Source organism: Phacochoerus africanus, chromosome 12 (assembly GCF_016906955.1).
Source record: "Phacochoerus africanus isolate WHEZ1 chromosome 12, ROS_Pafr_v1, whole genome shotgun sequence".
Lineage (NCBI taxonomy): Eukaryota > Metazoa > Chordata > Mammalia > Artiodactyla > Suidae > Phacochoerus > Phacochoerus africanus.
Window position 1 is genome coordinate 30,014,823 of NC_062555.1, and position 25,723 is coordinate 30,040,545.

Sequence of the window (25,723 nt, forward strand, 5' to 3'; positions counted from 1 at the left end):
AAATGCCGGATCCTTACCCACTGAGCGAGGCCAGGGATCAAACCTGCAACCTCACGGCTCCCAGTCGGATTCGTTTCCTCTGCGCCAAGATGGGAACTCCTAGTGACTTTTTACTCCGTGCTGTAACACTGTTCTTACCTCTTATTTTGTATTAGAGTATGATTCCTGTTGCATGTTTCATTTAGGTGACTTTTTTCTACTAGTAAATGGAAAGTCTTACTCATTCTTGATTCCTGCCTCTCTCCCTAAGGACAGTGTCTGGCACAGTATAGACCTCAGTCAGTGTTTGTTACATGGATAAATGAGAAGTGAGTTACGTTCAAGGAACACATCACTAGATGGATTCTTACTGCAGTCACACCTGCAGTATGTGGAAGTTCCCAGGCTGGGGGTCGAATCAGAGCTGCAGCTTCTGCCTACACCACAGCCACAGCAACCCCAGATTGTTAGCCCACTAAGTGAGGCCAGGGATCGAACCCATATCCTCACAGAGACAACATCAGGTCCTTAACGCACTGAGCCACAACAGGTACTCTGACCTAGACGCATTCTTAACCTGTTACTTGGTGGTATGAGTAAGTGTCAGACCTGGAACTTAAATCTGTCTTCTCGGATTCTTTGCCTGTCCTCACAGTAGACTTGATGGACCCTCTACCGCCAGTGACCCTATTCTGGTAAAAGCTGGTCTACAGCCTCCTTTGGGAGCTGTACTTTTGGCCTCACGCCTTCCCCCCGTTTCCTCTGATACTGCCTCCAATTTACTTGCTTCTCTTACTCTTAGAACCTGACTGTTGTGGTTTGTTGGCTTCTGTTGGAACTTACATAGAGTTTATCCTGTGTTTGTGTTTAAGTATGTAGTGTTTATACTTTCTTGTGCTAACTCTTAGAGGCTAAACAAGGATAATAACACAACGATAGTCCTAGTGGCAGCAAACAGATGGTGTTTAGCCATATACTGGGCACTGTTTTTTTTGTTTTTTTTTTCTTTTTGCCATTTCTTGGGCCGCTCCCGTGGCATATGGGAGGTTCCCAGGCTAGGGGTCTAATCGGAGCTGTAGCTGCCAGCCTACGCCAGAGCCACAGCAACACGGGATCCGAGCCACGTCTGCGACCTATACCACAGCTCACGGCAACGCCGGATCGTTAACCCACTGAGCAAGGCCAGGAATCAAACCCGCAACCATGGTTCCTAGTCGGATTCGTTAACCACTGAGCCATGACGGGAACTCCGAGCACTAAGTGTTTTTATGTGCCTGAGCTCCTTTGTCACCTGTGGCTTAGGTACCATGATGGCTGGTAATTCTACAGAAGAGGGAGTGGACGCCCAGAACCCAGAGCTGTGCTTGGTAGTCCTGAGGGTGGGACCAGGGCCCAGGCAGCTTGTCCCACAGTCTGCACCCCGTCACCCTGCCGGGGAGGCTTGTCCACACTCCGCACCCTGCACCCTGACCAGGAGGCTTGTCCACCGTCTGCACCCGCACCCTGACCAGGAGAGTTGTGCCTTTGCCCTGTCAGCCCCTGCTCAGTCAAGGACTCTGCACGTGGGGAGGCAGGACAGTGACAGGGACCGTGTGTTAGGAGCTTTGCCTGAGCCAAACTCTTGATGAGGTATGCCTGAACAACTTGTTTATTGTCTTAGGGGTGAAATTTGCTGTACTGGTGTACTCTTTCTGAGAATCTGATCTTGCTGCAGTTTCTCCGTGGCCTTTCCTCCTTCCCCAGCTTCTCTTTCTGAGGCTCTCCGGACAGCTGTGAGGTGCTGTCCGCACCGTCGCTTTCAAACCGCACTCCTGCTGCTGATGAAACGCTCATTTCTGGGCACGGAGCGATCTGGAGGGCGGTAGAGAAATCCCGCTCCCTGGCGTGGCAGTTTACTCTCCACACCAGTCGGCTGCAGAGTAGGCCTCAGGGGGCCGAGGTTAGGACAGGTAGCCACGGTATGAGGGAGGTTTCCAGTCTAGACTCAGGCTGATCAACAGCATGGTATCCAAAGCCCTTTAATGGGATCTTTGTGTTTTGCATTTAGTCTAGTTAGGAGTGACCAACTCACGTCAACCAATTGGCCACATTCCTCATGAAATTATTGGAGAGCTAGACTAATATCAGTTTACCCTATGGATGCTAAAGCAAAGTTTTTTATTTATTTATTTTTTTGTCTTTTTGCCTTTTGTAGGGCCACTCCCTCGACATATGGAGGTTCCCAGGCTAGGGGTCCAATCGGAGCTGTAGCCGCCGGCCTACACCACAGCCACAGCAACACAGGGTCTGAGCCACGTCTGCAACCTACACCACAGCTCAAGGCAACGCCAGATCCTTAACCCACTGAGTAAGGCCAGGGGTCTAACCTGCAACCTCATGGTTCCTAGTCGGATTCGTTAACCACTGAGCCACGACAGGAACTCCAGCAAAGTTATTTTTAAGAAGATAGTATCAGGTGTTAAAAATGTTCCACGGCCCAAGGGGTATCTTGGACTGTGAATGGTGTTTTGGATACCTCTAAATTGGTAGGTAGAAAACAGGTGGTTCTACAACTGAATATGTGACTTTAAATAATTCCTTTCAAGTTTCTGGGCCTAGTTTGTGCATCTGTAAAATGGGAAGTCCCCTTGCTTGCTGCTCCAGCTGCCACATTCTTTCCTTCTCCTACAGCTTCGTTAGTGTGCTTTTCCCAGGGCCCCTCTTTAGGTCAGGTGTGTCAGTCATTACTGGGTATGCCTCAGCCCTTACTGCAGAATTTGGAAGAGGAGACCCTCACAAGGGTTTTCTTATTTCTCTACAAGTGTCAGGCTGACTCAAGTACACTTTTTAGATCTGAGAGAAACTCATGCTGGGGATTTACTGCAATCATTAGGCCTTACTTATTCTTCTGCAGTATTAGGATTATCAATAAGTGACAGAGTAGAGATTTGGAGATTGGAACTATGTAACTTGAATTGGAGAATAAGCATGGGCTTTGAGAAGATGCAGCTTTTTTTCTGGTCTCTTTCTTCATTTTCTTTCCTCTTGACTTTTCTAAAACCTGCCTTAATGACAAGAGTTCGATCAGATGTACACAGTGTTTACAGTACAGAAGTTGCCAAGGTAATAATTGTTAAGACTGTTGAGTGGGCTTGTCTTCATTAAGTGCATGGGGAAGGTTGGGGAGTGTTATTTGAAGGTGAAGGTTTGAGGCACTTGGAGGAGGTCATATTAGGACCCAGAATAAGCAAAGTTTTGAAATCTAAATACCGTCGACCCGTAGGCGGTATGATACTTGCTCATACATGAAGGAAGATTTCTCTGATTCCAAATTATACACATTTACAGTCTTGGGAGTAATACGCTAGTTTATTGAGAGCAAGATCTTAGTCAGTGTGACACTCCATGGAAAGTTCTTCAGTTCTACTGTCTGTCTTGGCTCCTTCCTCTGAAAGGCTGTAGGTCTGTGTCCAGAGCCGGCCTGACCACTGAGTACATAATCAGATATAGCTCCGACCCTCTGGAAGCCAAACTGTGCCGTGAGGCTGTGAGGCTTTGACGCAGGGCTGGCAGCGGCTGGAGTCACCTGTCGTGCTGGAGCCGGCAGGCTGCTGGCATGTTTCTCCCTGAAACAGTGGTCACACGGCATCACAGTCGGGATGGAAGGTCTGACTCAAGCGCAGGCCCAGGGCTCTGATCTACAGCATGTTAACGCCCTTTCATCATGCTGGTCTGCTGCCGGTCGAGGTTTCCCAGTGTACTGACTCCTTTATCACCTGGAATTTACTGGTAGAAATCCCTGTCTTGTGACGAGGCTGCCTTCTTGGAACAAGGGGACTTTGGCTTGGCAATGTTGTCATTCAGTGCTGCCCCTGAGCTTCAGCTCAGTCCTCAGCCAGAAACCCTTCAGCAGCATACCTAGGGCGAGAACACGGGCCGGTCTTTCAGGGCATTGGCTCTTTGGCTGAAGATTGAGTTAAAAACCTTCCAAAACCTTCTGTTAAATGTAGTTGTAGCCTAAGAAGTGGTACTGTTAATTTTCTGACCACTTTTCATCCAGCAAAGAGGAGGGGACTCCTGCAGTGAGTTTGTTAGTACCGAGGAGTAAGGATGGGCAGACCCACTAGGTTCTGACTTCCTACTCTGTGCCAGTTGGATTTGTCTCCTGCACCTTCTGTGACAAAGCACCATAAACTTGGTGGCATAAAACAGCAGAAATCTCTTATCACACAGCTCTGGAGATGAGAAGTCTGAAGCCATGGTGCTGAGCGGGAAAGCTGTTCTTTGCCTCATCCAGCTCCTGATGACTGCCGTCTTCCCTGTGGCCGCCTCAGTTGGGCCTCTGCCTCCTCTTCTCTCTGTTCAGTCTCCCTCTCCCTGCCTGCCTGTCTCTTTTAGGGACACTTGTCATTGATACAAGTTTGGGAGCATAGAGGACAAACAGTGAAAGGTCAGAATGGGGATGTGTGCCCGACATCACCATCTCCCAGCCCTTTGTCAGCTTGACTTGTTGAGATCAAGACGGGGGGCGGGGGGCGTGCGAAAGATCCAAATGAGGAGGTGTCACCTGTGCTGGATCAGACTCGGCTCTGTGGGGAGACACCGTCCTGGGCCAGGGCAGGTGGTCTCGGCAGTGTTCTGAGACACAGCAGCAAGGTAGTGCTGGGAGCAGCAGCACTTGGTGGCGGTGACAGTCGCAGGCTATTTTGGGAACGCTTGAGGCTTTGTTTTGTAAGGCCTCCTCTGAGTGCCCAGATTTAGCTCTGGCACTGATGAGCCGTCAGCTGCCTTTGCTTTGTATTAGGTGCAGTAGCGAGATCATAGTGCTCGATCCCATTTTATTGGCAAAATCAAGGACTTTCCCTTGGAGGTAGCTTGTCATTGCCGGGGAAATGTGACGTGCTGATTTTAGGAAGCTTTAGATTATTATTATTATTTTTTTTTGTCTTTTTGCTATTTCTTGGGCCACTCCCGCGGCATATGGAGGTTCCCAGGCTAGGAGTCTAATCAGAGCTGTAGCCACCGGCCTACACCAGAGCCACAGCAACGCGGGATCCGAGCCACGTCTGCAACCTACACCACAGCTCACGGCAACGCCAGATCGTTAACCCACTGAGCAAGGGCAGGGACCGAACCCGCCACCTCATGGTTCCTAGTCGGATTCGTTAACCACTGCGCCATGACGGGAACTCCCAGCTTTAGATTATTATCTGGCATTTTTTCTAATAGCTCTCTGGACTAAGAAATCAACAATTCTCGTTTCTTAAGGAGCTTAGAGCAAGTTGTTACTTGAGTAATATTCCATGTGTCTTTGGGGAAACAAAATAGAAAGAAATGGACATAAGCTGAGACAGAAGGAATAGGGTTAAATGCAAAGAAGCATTTCCCCCCTGCTGTCCCGAGTGACATCAGAAACCTACTAGCCTTCTTTGCTTGCTGGAGAGACGGAAAGGGAATCTCTGGAAGGCCCAGTACTGCCTGTGCAGGGGCGCGGCCACACCACTCTGTGAGTGGCGAGGCTGCTCCTCTGCGCTATGCGGCCCGAGGGAGTCAGCGGCACAGCTGCTGCCCAGCGGGCAGAAGGGCATCTAAATTTAGTCATTACTGAGTTGAGAGGCTTTTCAGGGACTTGCGTCTCTCCTCCATGGCTTTAGTCCTGTTCCTTCTGGAGGAAAAAGCCAAAGAAGAGAGAACGGTCACTCCTGAATGGTGCATGAGTGTGCCCTACTGCCTTGTCAGTGGGGCTGCCAGGGACGGTGTGCACACCCCTGTGTTCACCCACCCTCCAACTCAGCAACCTGCAGAGTCCTGGATGTCAGAGAGGGAATCTGCCCCAGTCAGACTTCACAGGCAAGCTCAGAGCCTTACTAGTTCAAGGACATTTTAACCAAGCTGCCTTCCTCCCAGAAGGTGCTGGAGCTGGGAGGCAGTGGTCAGTGAGGAGAGAGCAGAGTTTACGCTTTTTCCTGGGGAAGTTGTGGCCCTTTGTTAAACCACAGTCTTAACAGCAGCGGCAGGGTTTACCTCCTTGAATCCCCACAAAGTCCTGCTCAGATGAATGCCCGGGGCTCAGTCTGCCCTCGCTCAGGCCTGCGCGCACTGGCAGGGCTGCTGCTGAGCTCGGGTCTGCCCACCTCCAGAGCTGGAGCTCCTCACCACTGCTGTCCTGTGCTTTGTGGAGGGCGTGGGGGCTCATCCCACACCTGTCCTGCCTTGTCTTCTCTGACGGCTTTGGAGATGGGTGCTCTGAAATCACAGTGCCGATTAGGCCAGCTTTTGTTGTTTTGTCTCACATCCTCACGTTGTCATTCTTATAAAATCTATATCAAGGGAGTTCCCGCCATGGTGCACTGAGTTAGAAGGAGGAGTTGGGGTCACTGTGGAGGTGCGACTTTGATCCCCAGCCAGGCGCAGTGGGTTAAAGGATCCAGCCTTCCTGCAGCTGTGGCTTAGAGTTGCAACTGTGGCTCAGATTCAGTCCCTGGCCCCAGAACTTCCATATGCCACAGGCGTGGCCATAAAAATAAAAAAATATATACTATATCCAGGATTCGAGACTTGTAGATAGAAATGATCATGAACCTGAAAAGGAAGAGAATTAAAGTTATGATGGGGTCAAGGAGATCAAGAAAAGGAAGGGAGAGAAATATGAGGGAAGGAAGGAGAAAAGATAGGGTTTCTCCTGTTTGGTACCTGGACTAGCTGGGCTCATTTGAGCCTCTGGACTTTGGCTGTTGTCATCTTCAAAGGGCAGAGAATGATCTTGCAAACATTGGCTTCCAAAATTCTGCCTGGCAGTGGTGTGCCATTGGCTAAGTGTTCAGGCTGTTCTTCTTTGAGAGCCAAAGACATTTTGCAGTCAAGCAAGAAGCACTTGGCCCAGCCACTTACCACAAGTTAAGACAGCACATTTGACCTTGACACAGGAATTCATCATCACTTTCTTCTCCTTGGACTAAAGCGCTTTTTTGAAGAAGTACCCCTTCCATCCTTTCCTTTAAACACTTAAAGTTTTTGTTTTTGTTCTTTTATTTTGAACTTGCATCTGCAGCATACGGAAGTTCCCAGGCCAGGGGTCAAATTGGAGCTGCAGCCACCAGCCTACGCCACAGCTCACAGCAACACTGGATCCCAGCTATATCTGCGACCTACGTCACAGCTTGTGGCAACGCTGGATCCTTAACCCACTGAGCTGAGCAAGGCCAGGGATCAAACCCGAATCCTCATGGATACTAGTCAGATTCTTAACCTGCTGATCCAACAATGGATTTAAAGTCTTTTTTTTTTTTTTTTGTCTTTTTGCCATTTCTTGGGCCCCTCCCGTGGCATATGGGAGGTTCCCAGGCTAGGGGTCTAATCGGAGCTGTAGCTGCCAGCCTACACCGGAGCCACGGCAACACAGGATCCGAGCCACGTCTGCGAGCTACACCACAGCTCACGGCAACGCCGGATCGTTAACCCACTGAGCAAGGGCGGGGATCGAACCCGCAACCTCATGGTTCTTAGTCGGATTTGTTAACCACTGCACCACGACGGGAACTCCTGGATTTAAAGTCTTTATTAACAGTTTTTAGTTAGGTCCTCTGCAGGGGCTTGGCTAAATCTTGCCCTATAGGATTGCAGACTGACAGACATGCACTATATTAGGAATTTAGTGATAGTCATAATTATGAAATAGTTTATAATATTCTGAATAGGAATGAATATTTTACGTGATAAAGATTTTAAATGGGGAAAGCTTGAAAGTTCCCACTGTGGCACAGCAGAAATGAATCCGACTAGTATCCATGAGGACACAGGTTTGATCCCTGGCCCTGTTCAGTGGGTCAGCGATCTGGTTTTGCCCCAAGCTGTGGTGTAGGTCGCAGAAGCAGCTCGGATCCTGTGTTGCTGTGGCTGTGGTGCAGGCCGGAAGCTGTAGCTTCAATTTAACCCCTAACCTGGGAACTTCTATTTACAGTGGATGCATCCCTAAAAAGCAAAAAAAAAAAAAAAATGGGGAACGCTTGTAGAAGTTGATAAACCTAAGAAAACATCATAGAGGAAATGTATGTGGGGCCTGTTGCACTGAGTCATGCAGATCTTCCAGATGCTAGTACATGTCAGGATACCATGTCGAAAAATCACATTTACTGATAATCCCATTGATCACATCAGAAAACTGAATATTAGGTAGCCGTCAAGCTCATTTAGGAAGCAAATTTTGTTTCCCAAAATTCTGATTATAATTGGATGGTCACATTTTATCATTGGCAACAAATACTAGTTTTCTTTCTCTGAGGTGACAGGCTCACCTTGTTCATGCTTGGGTCTTAACCAGTCATAATTTAGCTGCCAGTTCTTTTGAGTAAAAATAGCATTCCATGCAAAAAACTTCTCATTCATCTCGCCACTCAGATGCACTGGTGCTTTCTGCTTTGAGACACTGGCCGTGCTTTGGTATGCGAAGTGCTTTTGTGTGTGCCTGCTGTTTCGTCATACAGGTTACTCAGAAGGGATTGAGGTTCAATACAACAAATAAGGTTTACAGCTTCATCAAGGTCACTCTGCAGTGCAACTGGCCTTTTTGGTTGTCGTATCACCTGCAAGTCCATGGCTGGCAGAGCTCAGTGGGTGCCGGCAGCCCTGGGGACTCCCTGGACCCTGTGGAGCCTGGGAGTTAGCCCGCCCTGGCTTTGCATCGTCAGTGCAGACCTCAATGCGGTGAGAACTTACTGTTGTTACAAAAATCACTTGGACCCAGATAAGTGTTTCTCAGCTAAAGTTTTAACTTTTGGAAAGGAAGGGATTAAGAGACAAGTTTTAAAAAGAGGAATCGCCTTTGTTTCTGGTTTCTGAGTTATGGGATTGTTTGGGAACCACCTGAGCCTTGACAACGGTGACCTTTATAGGGCAGGCATCCTTTTTACTCTGTGAATAAGTTAAGGATGGCCTTTTGGCCTTTGCAGCCCTTCACGTCTGTCTTCAGCTGTTTCTTGTCAGCTTACCATGGGCCTAAAGCCTTTACTTAGAAAGCCCCTTTCCTTTCTCCGAATTGTTGCTATGAGCTGGGCAGCTAAGGGCCCTAACCATCCACTGCCTCAAACATGCTTGGCCGTGTTGTCTGAAGCTATTCAGGAGAGTCATGGAAAAAGAAGACACTTCTGTTTTGAAGGGTCACTGCTTCCTTTCGTGCCAAAGCAGGGATTGTGTGGCAACCCTAGAACCTTAAACTGCATCTTCCCACAGAGAAAGTTGCGTTAGATCCCATGTGACTATTTTCCCTTAAAATTCATAGGCAAATTTGTGGTTGCTAACATTCCCTCTTTTTTATGATAGAGTGATGAGACTGCTAACCCACTTCTAGTGCTTTAGAAACCAGAAGTTTCCTCCTGTAATTCTAGCAGTACTGTAAATAAGATTAAATATCACGATACCCGTTTCACAGCTGAGATTTGAGGCATGGAGAGAATCCAAGGGCTTGCAGGAGGTCACCAAACTGAGAAGTTACACCCTGGACACTTCATCATGTGCAGGAGTTAGAAATTACCTATCTATCGCTAGGGCGGTGTGTGGTCTGTGCCTGACAGTGTCTGGCGTATAGGAGGACTCAGCAAATACTTGTTGAGTAAATGGATGGACTTTTCTTTTCAGGCTTGTATTGATGAAAATCTGGACATGGTGAAGTTTCTGGTGGAGAACAGAGCCAACGTAAACCAGCAGGACAACGAGGGCTGGACGCCCCTTCATGCAGCGGCTTCCTGTGGCTACCTCAACATAGCAGAGTGAGTCTGGGCGCCTGTGGCCTATTTGTTGCCTCGTTTGCCTTGTGCGCTTGAGCATTTGAATTTCATAGATGGTTATAACCTCTCTTTACTGTAAATTCTAAAAGTGGAAAGATGAATTGTTTTTAAGGGATAATTGATACTGCTAAATGTATAGTTTTTTTAGTTGAAATTTTCTGTTTGCTCCTATTTTCAGGTAATTCATTTTTGTTGGGGTGTGCAGAGGTGGCTTGTCTGTTGCTCTGTCTGGGTTCTCTTTGAGTGGCTGTAGCTGGACACGTGGGCAGGCCTGGAGAATTTTTCTGGGTCTCTTTGTAAACCTGTTTTATTGTTTTAGAAAAAAAGCAGTGCCTAGTGCAAACAGCGGTGGAGAATGCCTGGCAGACTGATCACAGAGCATGTGTGGGTGACACCAGAAGAGTGAGCCAGGCTGGAAAGGGCGAGGGCACTGCTCTGCTGCTGGGCGCCCTCCCTGCGCAGGGAACCCCAGCACATAGTGACGGGGGAGGAGGTACTGGGTAATGTCTGCTGAATGAGAGAGTGGTCTGGAAAGAGACTTGGGCACTTGAAACGGCTCTAAAATGAGGCAGTTGAGTATATTCTAGATGAGGTCAATTTAGATTGCTAAGGTCAATTCTCTAAATAAAATCATGATATTCTGTGGGCCTTTGAAAAATCCGATTGCTCGTCATTAGGCTCCATCCCATTTCTCCTCTTAAGCAAACAGCAGGCAGACCTAACGCTGGCAGCTCTGCAGCAGCCTGGGGACGGCCTCCCTTGGAATCCGTTTTGCCGGGTATCCTGGCAAGGAGTCGAACAACTGCCGACTGCCGGGTCAGAGGCAGAGCAGCGTTAGTTAGGCAGCAGCACCACTACCTGGGCAGCTCGTCTAAAGGGCCGGCGGCCAGACTGCCTGTGGCCGGCGGGAGTGAGCATGCAGTTTGCTTCAGTCTTGGCTCCGTTCAGATTCAGTGGTCAGCCCCCTCCCCTCCTTGGGCTGCCCGCTTCCCAGGGTTTCAGGGGGAGGCTCTGACTCTCAGCCCCATCCATGAATCCAACACTTGATGGCCTAAGAGTTAGGGTTTAGGAACGTATCTAAGAGACTTTTGAAGAACACGTTAGTTCATCGTCATTGATGTTTGATTGTTTGTGGTTTTGAGCTCTACCAACTCTCATTACATCCAAGAATTTCACTTGTTCCCATTGGAAGGTAACAGGCAGAGCTCATGCTTAGAATTAGGATCACTTGTGTTGGTGTAATCCACAGAGTCTCTTTTTTCCCTCCTTCTGTGAAACTGAGGACAGAGAGTGATGTAAATGCTTCTCACAGTACTTTGTTTAATTCTTCTCTATGGATGAACACAGTTGCTTTGGAAATAAGTTCAAAATTTAACAATCTCTTGCCCAAATAAATGTTACCTGGAATGAAATGAATTGGTGAGAGTTACTATGCCTCTAACAAATCATTACTAGTTAGACATAGGAAAGTCTGACCAGGAGACGTGACCCAGACCAGTACCCTGTATCTGTCGTCTGTCTGTCTGTCTGTATCTCTGTTTATCCATCTCCCTCCCTCCCTCCCACCTTTCTTTCCTTCCTCTCTTTCTTGCACCCATGGCATGCAGAAGTTCTAGACTGGGGATTGAACCACACCACAGCAGTGACGACACTGGATCCCTAACCCACTGAGCCACCAGGGAACTCCCAGAACCCCTTATCTTTCATTGTGTCTCATCATTAGACAGCCTTGACTTTGCTGTCATTATTTACTTATGTGTGGCCTGCTCCATCATCTTCTAGACAACTAAAGAACCCCCTTGCTTATGTCACTCATTTTGGTTGCCTTACCTTGGGGCTTATGAACAGTGTTTGTTTTCAGATTTTTTTTTTTTTTTTTTTTTTTTTTGCTTTTTAGGGCTGCAGCTGTGGCATATGGAGGTTCCCAGGCTAGGAGTTGAACTGGAGCTGCATCTGTGACCTACACCACAGCTCACGGCAATGCTGGATCCTAACCCACTGAGTGAGGCCGGGGATCGAATCCGCATCTTCATGGATACTAGTTGGGTTCATTACTGCTGAGCCACAATGGGAACTCCTATTCTGAGTTTTTGATCACATTTCATTTTCTTTTTTCCTCCCTTTTAGGATAGTAGCAAAAAGACCTTATGTCCCTGAGGGGTAGGAAGAACACAGAGGCTTTATTTACTAAAGGGCCGGTTTCCTGAGCTGATGGGTCTCTGAGCCTCAGGGTAACTTTAGGGACCCTCAGGAGTGGGTCTTACTTCATAGGTCAATATTTATTCTTGTTCAGGTAAAAAGCTAAAGAGGCCCCCCCCCCCCCCGCCCCAGTGGTGTAGCAAGGCAGTCTTACTTAACAGCGATCTCTTTCTGACTCACTGCGAGCCAGATCACTTTCTAAAAGTGAGTCTTCTTGGTCAGAGGTCTAAAAACATTCAGAGAAGGAAAAGCAGGGGCCTGTATGCCCGGTTGCCATTGTGCTGGATCCGTGAGGGGAGAATAGGTATTAGAGAAGAGCGGAGAAGATGTTTGATTTCTTTCAGGCAGTGGTGTGGATTGCCAGGAGAAAGTGTCAGATGGCCTGATGAGAGTGAGGAAGACACAGCCCTTGTCCTTAAGTAGCATTGAGCCTCGTCAGGCAGCTGCATCCCCCTCTGCCTGTGTCACCAGGAAGGTCCAGACTTAGTCCCGGGGAGGACGGAGCTAAAGGAGGGAGAGGGGAGATGGGGCTGGCAAGAACAGACAAAGCATTTTCGGTGGATCTTGAACGATAGGAAAAGTTTCTGGAAGGGAAGGGGGGCGGTTTTCCTCAGTTGGAGGAAGTGAGTTGAGCTGTGGGAGAGCTGAGCGATTAGAATGCAGGGCAGTTCAGTCTAAAAAGCACGGATCCAGGGCTTGCCAGGTGTATCACTGCACTTTGATTTTTCAAGGTTGAGGTGGTGAAGTTGAACATTCTTTGGCCAGAAGAGGAGAAATCAAAAGAGAGGAGCTTATAGTATGTGGGGGTGCGGGGCAGCAGCTAGACAGGGGATTGTACTTACAGTGACGAGAACAGATGGACGGGGACTGTACTTACGGTGACGAGAGCAGCTGGACAGGGGACTGTACTTACGGTGACGAGAGCAGCTGGACAGGGGACTGTACTTACGGTGACGAGAGCAGATGGAGCAGGCTGATCTCGGGGAGGGAGCCTGCCTCCCTTGGAGTCTATTAGCGAGAGACGGAGACCCCTGAAACTTAAGCTGTGAAAGATGTGAAATAGATCTGTAAGTTAAAAACATTTATTGAGGCACTATTTATACCAGGTACTAGGCAATGAGAAATGGAAAAACGTGGTCTTAATTTAATCTTTGTCCATTCTTTCTCCTCTGCCAGATAACCCTGTAGTGGTTATCTTTTTAAGACCTTCTACAGTGTCTAAAATGTGGGTAGGGAACCAATAAATGCTTACTGAATTGTTGAATGGTAGGAGTCTAATTTAAATGGTTTGTCTTTCTCTAAATACTTCTGAATATTTGACAGAGCTCCAGAATAGTGGGAATTCTCAACAGCCCAAACGTAACTTGATTTAGTGCAAAGATGTACCCGACTTGAGTTCAGAAGATGGGGGCCGTAACCCTGCTCTCTGCCATTAATACTGTCCACACTGCCTGTTCATCAGCTTGTTTAAGACTCATTATGTAATTTCACATGAAAGTACTTTGAAAATCAGAAAGGATCTGTGTAAGATTTTTAAATTATCAGACATTCTTTAGCATCAAGTATGGTATTTCAATTTAGAATTAATTATTTAGAATTTAACTATTTCTTCAGTTAATTTGTTTCCTCTTAAAGTATAGTTTCCATGTAGATGGCTAGTTGAAGGGAGAGTTTTGTGGAGGCGTATTTAGGCAGATTCATGAAAATTTTAATTCATCCTCTTTTTTTCTCTTTTCATGCCCCAGTACTACTCAATACACTCTTCTGGCGGCATTGGCAAAGTTTCTGTGAGAATTCCTTTCTTAACATATGTTTTGGGGACTCCACTCTCAGTATTACGGGTGTAGAAAGTCCTTTTGGGAGCCTGGATCTGGCCCTCGGGAGTGGTGGGTACGAGTCTTCCTTGTGGTATTGGAGGGTCTCTCTCTATCCTGGGCAGGAGAGGGTTAGAGACCTGTGAAATCCCATTCATAGGCATTGTGCTTATCAAGAAACAGAGAAGCTTTTGTCCTAATTGTTGAAGGCTAACTGAGTGAGAAATTACCGGTGGTCCTCCTTTGGGACCACCATAAAAACTCCAAAACAGAGGCCTTGCTCTGCCCAGAACCCCAGAGCTAGACTGGCAGAGATAATACTGATCCTGGATCTTGTCTGCACAGATATTTCATTAACCATGGAGCCAGTGTGGGTATTGTGAACAGTGAAGGTGAAGTTCCCTCTGACCTCGCAGAAGAGCCTGCCATGAAGGATCTGCTTCTGGAGCAAGTGAAGAAGCAAGGTAAGCTCAGGGCCTGAGGGGCAAGGAGACCCTCTGACTTGGCCTCTGCTGCGCGGAGCTGTGCCTGCAGTTGTAGTCCTCGGTTACTCAGGCAGGAATAGGCCAGATGCCAAAAGGACAGTCCCCCCCTTGGTTTTGCTGCGGGGACTGTGTGCTCACTGTCGAGTTAGGTGACCTGACTGTCCCTTAATGATGCAGATTAGACCGGTGAGGAGCTCCATTGTCTCCTGTGTGTACAGGGGCCTGGACCTGGCTCCCGGCTGTCAGGTCTAAGGAAAGGTGGAGGCGAGAGGGCCATTTGAGTGTCAACCAGGTTCCCTTTATGACTCTGCATCTTTTCTCTTGTTGAGAGCTGAAAGCAGTGCTGGTAAAGGCATTTATTAAGCCTCTGAAATGGACTTTAATCACACCAGCCGTGAAAATTATTCCAGTAGTTTGTTATGGTCAGGAAGCTAACTTAGAAAAATAAACTCTCAAAATACTTATTTTATATTTTCAAAAGAATCTGTTTCAGAGAATAGGTCTGGATTCTCCTGCTGGATGTCTTTGGATTCTTTTAATTAAAAAAAGAAGTTGCAGATAAAAAAAAGTTGCTAATAGCACTAGTCAGATAGCAGGGACAACAGGTCTTAGGACGTTTGCTAGACCCACCACAAAACTCAGCAGACCTGGTTTGTAGTGATGTGCAGTCTCTCTGTTAAATCACTTGACACAGTCCACTTCATTCCGAAGGATTTCTCTCCAGGGGCCTTTTCTGATAGGACCCTGTAGAACAGGTGGGGCCAATTCTGGCCATATCCATTTGTTTACATGTTATCCAAAGGTTCATTTGCCCTCCAGCAGCAGAGTTGAGTAACTGACAGACCAGGTGGGCTGCAAAGCTGAAAATACAATATCTGGCCTTTAGTAGAAAGTATGCCAACCCTGCCTTAAGAGAGTGATAAATGCTTGTTTTTACTGCCTTCCTCTGTATGGTTTTTGTGTCCTGATGAATTGAGTAACTTTATAGTTACAATTTTATTTATTCATTTTTATTTATTTAGTCTTTTTGGGGTTGCTCCTGCGGCATATAGAAGTTCCCAGGCTAGGGGTTGATTTGGAGCTATTGCCACCGGCCTACACCACAGCCACAGCAACACCAGATCCTAGCCCGAGTCTCTGACCTACATCACAGGTCACAGCAACACTGGATCCTTAACCCACTGAGTGAGGCCAGGTATCAAACCCACATCCTCATGGATGCTAGTCAGGTTCATTACCGCTGAGCCATGATGGGAACTCCCTGGTGTTACAATTTAAAAATAACTTTTTGGAGTTCCCTTCGTGGCACAGCAGTTAATGAATCCGACTAGGAACCATGAGGTTACGGGTTCGATCCCTGCCCTTGCTCAGCGGGTTAAGGATCCGGCATTGCTGTGAGCTGTGGCTCTGGCATAGGCTGGCAGCTACAGCTCCAATTAGACCCCTAGCCTGGGAACCTCCATATGCCGTGGGAGCGGCCCAAGAAATGGCAAAAAAGACAAAAAAAAAATTAAAAAAATAAATAAATAAAAATAACTTTTTGGAGTTCCTGTCACGAATCTGACTAGTAACCATGAGGACACCAATCCCATCACACCACAATGGGAACTAAACAAACTCATATGGTTTTTAATAATAGTTTCGACTTGAGAAATTTTTGTTTTAATTTATGAGTCTTCCATCAAGGAGTCTAGTCTATTGCAAGAGGTATACATATGCATGCTTAACTTTGCAGCACTGTTAACTCCTTTTATGTGGAATCCTGGTTTGTTCCAAATCACTTACCCCTTTTGGTTCATCAAGAAGATATAACAGTCATAAATACATAGGCACCAGCATCAGAACATCTACTATATTACGCCAATACTAACAGATCCAAAAGGGGAAATAGATAATAATAATAGTTAGGTATCCTGCTTTCAACAATGGATAAATCATCCAGACAGAATATCAGTGAAGAGGAATTCCCTTTGTGGCTCAGCAGTAATGAATCCAAGTAGCATCCATGAGGATTCAGGTTCAATCCCTGGCCTCGCTCCATGGGTTAAGGATCCAGCGTTGTCATGAGCTGTGGTGTAGGTCGAAGATATGGCTCAGATCCTGTGTTGCTATGGCTGCGGTGTAGGCTGGTAGCTGCAGCTCCAATTCAGCCCCTAGCCTGGGAACTTCCATATGCCACAGGTGCATGAAGAAATGTTGGACTTAAACTGTACTTTAGACCAGATGGACCTAACAGGTATATAAAATATCTTTCCAACAGCAGAACACACATCCTTCCTAAGTGCACATGGGGCATTCTCCAGGATAGGTCAGATGGTAGGTCACAAAAAAAGTCTTGGCAAATTTAAGAAGACTGAAATCATACCAAGTATCTTTTCTGACCACAATGGTATGGAACTAGAAGTCAGGAGTAGCAGGAGGAAAACTGGAAAATTCATAGATATGTGGAGATTAAGCAACATGTGCCTAATAACCAGTGGGCCAAAGAGGAAATCAAAAGAAAAATAAAATATCTGGAAAGAAAAATGGAGCACAGCCTACTAAACTTGTGGGAGCCGCAAAAGCAGTTCTAGGAGGGAAGTTTGCAGTGATACATGCCTACCTGAGGGAAAAAAGAAAGACCACAAATAACCTAACTTCACGCCTCTAGGAACTAGAAAAAGAACAAACTAAGCCCAAAGTTAGCAGAAAGAAGGAAATAATAAAGATCAGAGCAGAAATAATTGAAAAAAAGAACAGAGAATACATTAGACAAGATCAGTGAAGCCAAGGGCTTTTATCTTTTTTGAAAAGATAAACAAAATTGACAAATCTTTAGCTAGACGAAGAAAAAAACTAAAATAAATGGGAAATGAAAACATTACAACTGATACCCCAGAACTACAAAGGATCATAAGAGGCTACTGTGAACAATTGTATGCAAACAAATTGGACAATCTAGAAGAAATGGGTAAATCCTGAAAAACAGGCAATTTACCAAGACTGAATTAGGAAGAAATAAAAAATCTGAATGGACCAATAACAAATGAGAGTGAATCAATACCAAACAACAAGAAAAATCCAGGATCAGATAGTTTCCCTGGTGAATTTCACCAAACATTGAAAGAATTAATACCAGTCCTTCTCAAACCCTTCTCAAAAAGTTGATGAGAAGAGAACACTTCTTCTCATGAGGCCAGCATCACTCTGATAACAAAGCCAGATAGGTGCACTATGAGAAAAGAAAGCTGTAGGCCCAAATCCCTGATGAATACAGATGCAAAACTTCTCAACCAAATACTGGCAACCCACATTCAACAGCACAATGAGAGGGTCACACACCATGATCAAGTGGGATTTGTCTCTGGAATGCAAGGATGGGTCAACATAATCAATGTGATACACCAATTAATAGAATGATAGCAAAAATTATTTGGTCATTTCAGTAGCTTCGGGAAAAGCATTTGGCAATATAAAACATCCTTTCATGATAAAAATTCTCAACAAATTGGATGTAAGAAGAATTTACCTCAGCATGATAAAGGTCTTATATGACAAGCTCACATCTGCCATCATACTCAGTGGTGAAAGGTTGAAAGCTTTTCCTCTGAGATTAGGAACAAGACAGGGTGCCCGCTCTCACTGCTCCTATTCAGCATAGTTCTGGAAGTCCCAGCCAGGCCAAAGGAAGAAAAAAAGGTGGGAGTGGGGGGGCTTCCAAATCAGAAAGGAAGAAGTAAAACTGTCTTTGCAGATGATATGACCTCATGGAGGAAATCCTAAAGATTCCAAAAAAATAGAATTAATCAACAAATTTAGTAAAGTTATAGGATACAAAAATCCATATACAGAAATCAGTTGTGTTTGTATGCAGTGATGACATCTGAAAAGGAAGTAAAGGAAGAATTCTCACTCACAATAGAATCAAAAACAATAAAATACTTAGGAATAAATTTTAAGGAGGTGAAAGACCTATAAACTAAAAACTGTAAAACTTTAATGAAAGAAATTGAGGAAGATTCAAATAAATGGAAAGATACCATCTGTTCATGGATTGGAAGAATTAAAATGGTTAAAACATTCATGCTACCTGAAGCCATCTATAGATTCAGTGCAATTTCTATTAAAACTTCAATAGCACTTTTCACAGAAGTAGAAAAAGCAATCCTAAAATTTTTGTGGTACCATAAAAGACCCTGAATAGCCAAAGAAGGACAACAAAACTGGAAGCACCACACTTCCTGATTACGAGCTATAGTAATCAAAACAATGTAGTGCTGGCATAAAAATAGGCACACAGACCAGTGGAACAGACTGGAGAGCCCAGAAACAAACCCCCACCTATGCGGTCAACTGCTATTTGAACTCAATTGGGAAAAGGTAGTCTTTTCAATAAATGGTGTTGGGAAGACTAGATAATCACGTGCAAGAGAATGACATTGCACTTCTATCTTATGTCCTTATAAGAATTAACTTAGAATGGAATTGAGACATACACATAAGCCCTCAAACTATAAAATTCCTGTAAGGAAACAGGGAAAAACCTTCTTGACATTGGTCTTGACAATGATTTTTTGGATATGACACCAAAAGCACAAGCAACCAAAGCAAAAATAAGTAAGTGGGTCTACATCAAACTAAAAACCTTCTGCCCAGCAAAGAAACAACCAACAAAAAGCAAAGGCAGCCTATGGAATGGAAGAAAATATTTGCAAATCATATATCTGATAAGAGATCAAATACCCAAAATATATAAGGAACTTGTACAACTCAAGAGCAAAAATAGCAGGAGTTCTGTGATGGCTTGGCAAGTTAAGGATCCTGCTGTGATGTAGGTGGCTGCCGTGGCATGGGTTTGATCCCTGCCCTGGGAAAGTCCACATGCAATGGGCGTGGGTCCCCCCCCCCCCGCCCCCGCAAAAAAACAAAAAACCCAAACAATCCAGTTAAATGAGTAGAGGAACTGAATAGAAATTTTTCCAAAGAAGACATCCATTGGCCAATAGGCACATAAAAAGATGCTCACTATCACTGATTGCCAGAGAAATGCAAATCGAAAGCACACTGAGATGTGACCTCACACCTGTTAGAGTGGCTGTTATCAAAAAGACAAGAAATAACAAATGTTGGTGAGGATGTACAGAAAAGGGAACCTTTGTGTGCTAGTGGTGGGAATGTAAATTGGTGCGGCCACCGTGGAAAACAATATGGAGGGTCCTCGAAGGATTAAAAACAGAATTACCATATGATCCAGCAGTTCCACTTATGAGTATATATCCGAAGGAAATGAAACCAGAATTTCAAGAAGATATCTGCATGCCCATGTTCAGTGCAGCATTATTCATAACGCCAATATGTGGAAGCAGCCCCAGTGTCGGTGTGTGCCTGAAAGGATAAAGATGAGGTGTGTATCTACTGTATGTAAGCGAGAGAGAAGGAAATCCGGCCGTATGCAGTACTGCAGATGGACCTTGAGGGCATCACGCTAAGTGCAGTAAGTGAGGCAAAGACAAACCCTGTCCGCTCTTGCTGGTTGGTATGTGGACTCTAGAAAAGCTGCACTCAGAGGAATAGAGAGTAGAATGGTGGTTTGCAGGGGCTGGGGAGTGGGGGAGGTGTTGTTCACAGGGACCCCTGTCCCAGTTATAAGATGAGCAGGTCCTGGGGAGTCTTTATCTCCAGTGGTAACAGCAGTTAACAGTGCTGTGTTATATACGCCAAAGTTGCTAAGAGATCTTAAATATCCTCACCATAAAAGAGAAAGGGCAGTTATGTGAGATGATGCTCGTATTAAATAACTCTGCTGTGGCGAGTATCACATCCCCACGCTGTACGCCTTTAACCTGTGCAGTGTTACATGTCTCTCATATCTCAATCAAGCTGTAAAAAAAAAGAAGAAATAAAATAAATCGGTTACCCCTTCACCCCATCAATACTCCCCAGATCATGCACGTCCTCCTTAGGTAGTTTTTTGGTTCTCATTACAGTGTGAGCTGGAAGGGAGCAGATCCAGCACAGGTGAGTGTGAACTCCTTGCCAGGCCTGCTTGTACAGCGGACAGAGGTCATCTCATGTCGTGGGGAGTGCCCTGCCTGGCTCCCATCCCCCCTGCGCAGGCGTGGGAGAGTTGTGGGAGGCCTGGGAGTTGGTCCATGTTTTAAAGGAGCCACAGTGCATTTCCTTGGAGGTCTAACTGCCCATCACCTCACCTGCTCTAGATTCTCCAGCTTCAGCCAGTGTAGTTCCCTACAGAGGGAAATGAACTTGAGAGGTGCTTAACCTTTTTGGTATAATGTAACTGGAACTCAGGTTTGGGGGCCAGGCTTAAGGTGCACTGAGTGGAAGGGTGGAGCAAACGGGGCTCTAAGGTGTAGAGTCCCTGTGGGGGCTCTCAGGTCCCTCCAGTGAGTGCCTCACCTTCGTGTGTTGATTGCCTCATCTACGCGTGGAGACAGTCATGTCTGCTCTATTCACGTCGGTGACCGTGGGGACACCTAAAATGGTGCAGCACGGGAAAGGACTCTGTAGAAATGTTATAATGTAAACTTAGTAATATCCCCTTGGGTCTTGATGTTCTTGAAGTTTTAAGAGCTGTTCAGTGTGGTCCCTTAATGGCCCTGCCATCACATGGTATTTAACCTGGTGAGTTAACCCTGGTAAATAAACCACTGCCAGGTCTCTAAACACCGAGGTTCTCGTCAATGAAGAGTACTTCTGATGCCAGCCCAACCTGATGACTAAACCGCTGTCTGTCGGTGGCTATTTTAGGGTATGTTTTGAATCTGAGGAAAGTGTCCCGCCCTGTTGGCATGGACCTGCGATGACGCTGGCTGTCCGTGTCTGGTCCCCGCAGGAGTCGACCTGGTGCAGTCCCGGAAGGAAGAGGAGCAGCGGATGTTGCAGGACGCCCGACAATGGCTCAACAGTGGGAAAATAGAGGATGTAAGGCAAGCCTGCTCCGGGGCCACCGCCCTGCATGTGGCCGCCGCCAAGGGCTACTCTGAAGTCCTCAGGTGACGTCCGTGTGCCTCACTTGGGGTGGGGCTGGGCTTCGGGAGCAGGGCCAGCTCATCTTAGCCTGGTGTGTTCCCTTCCATCCCCCTCTGTGATGGCGCTGTCTCTCCTCGTGGATGTGCTGGTCACCATCCCTCTAGGCTCTCCCTGAGGTGTGTGACGTGAAGCGGGTTGGGGTGCACCAGCCTGCACGTGACCTTGCCTGGTCTCCTGGCCCCATCGCCCCCATCAGTATCCCTACCTTCTCCTCTGTGACACGTGGTTCCGAGCAGATTGGTGCTGCTCTGCTTGGGTCCGTCAGATTCAGGGAGCGGGTCTGGAGCGGGCAGGGCCCCACTGGAGAAGCACAGGCCTGCCCTCCTCCTTTATGCCTACACCCGCTGCTGGCTTGGGGTGTGCCCTGGAGGCCCACGGTCTCAGCCACCTCCCCCCACGCACAGCTGGCTTCTAGCAGCAGAGGCAGCAGGAGGTCCCTGCAGACGCCCCTGCAGAGGTAGTGGCGGGAGAGCGGACAGTGAGGGTGCTGAAGTGAGGGAGGGAGCTGAGTGCCTGCTGGAGTCAAGACCCCTCCCTGCGCTGGACAGTGGTCAGCACTTCCCGACAGGGCTGTGCGACTGGGCCATTGCACTGGGCTTTGGCCGATCTCAGGTGTGTGTGCTGTGACCTTTCCAAGGGGTTTGTTGAAAACCGTATGTGACTGAATTTCATGCAGCAAGTCTGAAACCTAAGCTGTGCCTTAGAAGATGGAGGTAACCCCAGGACCCCGAGGTTCAGGGCCAGAACCTGCAGTACCACTTAGCCAGTAGTTGATTTGGCAGAGAGCTGTGCTCTGGGGCCCCTAAATGCCCCGATTGGGGTTTTCTTCTCAGACTCTTGATTCAGGCTGGCTATGAACTCAATGTTCAGGATCATGACGGCTGGACCCCCCTCCATGCGGCTGCACACTGGGGGGTGAAGGAGGCCTGCTCCATCCTGGCGGAAGCCCTCTGTGACATGGACGTCAGGAACAAGCTGGTTAGTAGGCCTGTCCTCCAAAAGGAGGCTCTGGAACAAGAGGTTAAATGACCAGTCCTGCTGCCCAGAGGCGTGCATGTGGCTGCTAGCTGTGGTCCTGCCCCCTCCCCCCACCCGACTGCTAGCACGGACAAGCTCGCCATGCAGATAAACCTCCACTGAGCCCATCTTCTGGTTCTGTATAGGTTGAAACCCTTGAAACAAACAGGAGAAAAAGATATTTGCCCTTAGTGCCCGAGGCCCCCGTCAGTGGTGAGGCATGAAATAGTTTGTCTTACCTTTAACTCAGAGAGTGTAAGGGCCGAGCCCTGTTCACATCCAGTCATTAGATGAGATCTTGGAGTTTGCAGCTGCTGGAGGGTTGCCAGCCTCACCTCAAGCGGTCCCGAAGCCCTGCAGGTCTTCCCCCTGTCCCTGCGGGTTTCCTCGGAGTCCCGACATGGGGCTTTTACTTGGAACTCAGGTGGCTCCTGGCCCCAGGGCTCATTCTCAGGTAGGGTCAGGGTCCCTGACTGTGCCATGTCCTATGGTAACCCTCCTCTCTCTTAAAGGCAGACCATCCCCGTGACAGTCCTCAGTGTGTTTGCCCTGGACCCCCTTCTCAGGCTTCTAAGAGCCCTATATTGAATGTATCCTGGCAGTTACGAGCAGGTGCCTCTGCTTGTGTGAGAGAGCAGCACAGGTAGAGACGTTCATCGATTATTTGCCAAGAGGCAGCAAACACTAGGAATGATGTGGGGATTCCCTCCACACTGTTTTACTCTGTAAACCTCTGTTTTTCAGATTTGCTATTTGTTGTGCTTCATGAAAGCGTTGCCACCGTGTAGGTCAGATTAGCTGGGGAAGCAGCTGTCATTGGGTCAGAGGCAGGAAGTGAGCCTTGACTCTCTCTGATGAAGTCGCATGATGGCTGCTTCTGTTTCCTCTGCCAGGGCCAGACCCCGTTTGATGTGGCCGACGAGGGTCTTGTGGAGCACTTGGAGATGCTCCAGAAGAAGCAGAGCGTGGTGAGTCTGTGGTTGATGCTTTTTGTAACAGCTTGCGGTCCACAGCAGCCTGCTTGGGTCTGCTGAGAGTGGGATTGGACAGACCTGCCTTCCGGCAAGGACAGTGCTCCCTCCCTTCAGGAGCTGCCCACAGTCAATGAGAAGATGATGTCCAGAAATCATCAAAAGTCAAGTTTTCTCATTATAATTACCATACCGCCTTCAAGCGGCTGGAAGCTAAACATGACAATCAGTGAACTGATAATTACTCTCAAGTTCCAGAAAATGAATCCGGTGTGTTCAGGTCAGTTTCCTCCAAACAGGGAATAGCGGAGTGGAGGACATCTTGTAAGTGTCCTCTGCTTACTGACTGAAAGGACTTGTCTTTTTCTTTTTCACAGCCCCACCTGCAGCATAGGGAAGTTCCCAGGCTAGGGGTCGGATTGGAGCTGCAGCTGCTGGCCTACAACCATAGCAATACCAGATCAGAGCTGCATCCTTGACCTACGACACAGCTCTCGGCAACACAGGATCCTTAACCCACTGAGCGAGGCCAGGGGTCAGACTCGCATCCTCATTTACACTGTCAGGTTCTTAACCCACTGTGCCACAAGGGAAACTCCTAGAAGGACTTCTTTATTTAAAAGAAGTTGAAGGAGTTCCCTTCGTGGCTCAGTGGTTAATGATTCCAACTAGGATCCATGAGGATGCAGGTTCAATCCCTGGCCTCGCTCAGTGGGTTAAGGATCCGGTGTTGCTGTGAGCTGGGGCCTAGGTTGCAGACAAGACTCAGATCTCAAGTTGCTGTGGCTGTGGTGTAGGCTGGCAGCTGAAGCTCCAATTCGACCTCTAGCCTGGGAACTCCCAAATGCCGTGGGTGCAGCCCTAAAAAAACAAAAAATTTAAAAATAAATAAGTAAATAAAAGAAGTTGATTACAGGGACGAATATACAACCCACAAAAGAATATATTTCTTTCTTAAAATGCAAGCAAAATATTTGGCATTGGATGGTGCTTGGTTAGTGATTGGTACTTGTTCCAGATTTACCAAATATCCAAAATTCAGCCCTCACCCCCCTCCTCTTCTAAATCTTTGAGGGTTTGATAGCATGTGCCCTCCCTCCTGGGGCAGCATGGGAGGCCTATGTATTAATCATGGCCCAGACTGCAGCGTGGAGAGCCCCCCGCCTCCCCCCCCCCCCCCAGTACGCAGGTGCACTGGGAATAAGTCACACCCTACCAGTAGGAGGGGTGAGTAATGCAGATGAGGAGGATAAAGGCAGTCACATGGCGGGGGAGTGGGGGGGCGGCCGTGAGGGTCTCCTGCGTGAGCAGGGAGGACAGAAGGAAATCACCCACTGACCTGTATTTCCTTCGCATGGGCTGTGCTCAGAGCACGTGACCTCAGTCTAGGAGAATGTGGGATGCTTAGGGCAGTTCCGCATGGAAGGGCCACATGGTTCAGTGAGAGACCCCAGGGATTCAGAGCAACTGCATCACTGCCCCGTGCCCAGCACCTACGCCACCCTGCTCACCTGGCAGGAAGGCTGCAGGTACAGAGCGCAGACAGGCACAACTGGCAGTGCGTTCATCTCCTTTGACAAGCAGTTGGAATCATGGAAAGCTTGGACTTTCCCAACTCAGCATTCCTGCTGTTTCTTAGTGGCTGCAGCCTTCCTAATGTGAGGTGGTCCTATGCACTATTTGGTTTTGTGGTTTTTAAGTTTTTTATTCTGAAATAATGGTGAGACTCACATAGAAGTTTCAGAAACAGTGGCAAGTCCCCGGGTGCCGTTACCCAGTGTGGTTGGGGTTTTGAAGCAGAGTAATACCTGATTCCTGGGAATGGCGCCCATCCTGCCCCGCCCGACTCGAGTCAGGGGTATAAATACGTGTGTGTAGAGCTTGTGTCTAAGTGCCAGACGGTCTTTGCTAAAGGCTTATTTCCCATTTGGGACCTGTTTCTTCTCTAGAGTGGTCACCAGTTCAATTCAGTGTATAAAGGCATAAAGAATTCTTTCCAATTACTTCTGGCATTTTAGCCTCCAGAGGCTAGGATTTTTTTGGAGGGTTGGGTTTGGCTCTTGGACGGGGAAGTTTTCACAAGGCTCTAACGTGTGGCTTTTCTCCCCTACCTGGAATAAGGACGTTGCTCTGTCAGGTCTTCCTGGGGGAGGAGACCCGCTGAGGTCTGCCTTTCCGTTCTTGCCCCACCTGTGGGTGGGCCCAGGACCATTTGAGTTCTTCTCATCATTGCCCATTGTTCACCAGCAGTCACCGTCTCCCTCTTCTCTGTGTTCTCGATTTCCAGCTTCGAAGTGAGAGAGAGACACGGAACAAGCTCATTGAGTCAGACCTGAACAGCAAGCTGCACAGCCGGCTCTTTAAGAAGTAAGACATGCGGGTCTGAGAGAAGTGACAGGCTGCTGTGTGGTGTGCTCAGCAGAGCCTAACGGGGAGGAGACCCTGCGTTCAGTTTGGCCCAGACAATC

At 47.5% G+C, this 25,723-nt stretch overlaps 1 protein-coding gene across 9 annotated transcripts in view; it reads left to right on the top strand.

Moving 5' to 3' along the window:
* Nucleotides 1-25,723, top strand: part of PPP1R12B (protein phosphatase 1 regulatory subunit 12B) — a 172,094-nt gene that overhangs the window by 30,582 nt on the left and 115,789 nt on the right. For 8 of the 9 annotated variants that reach the window (XM_047754853.1, XM_047754855.1, XM_047754857.1 and 5 more), the window contains exons 2-7: nucleotides 9,592-9,722; nucleotides 14,099-14,217; nucleotides 21,071-21,230; nucleotides 22,101-22,245; nucleotides 23,178-23,252; nucleotides 25,543-25,622. In XM_047754853.1, coding sequence (XP_047610809.1) covers nucleotides 9,592-9,722; nucleotides 14,099-14,217; nucleotides 21,071-21,230; nucleotides 22,101-22,245; nucleotides 23,178-23,252; nucleotides 25,543-25,622 — 710 coding nt within the window. Of the gene's footprint in view, nucleotides 1-9,591; nucleotides 9,723-14,098; nucleotides 14,218-20,204; nucleotides 20,236-21,070; nucleotides 21,231-22,100; nucleotides 22,246-23,177; nucleotides 23,253-25,542; nucleotides 25,623-25,723 lie in introns of those variants that run through there. The other variant, XM_047754852.1, reaches the window with a different exon arrangement.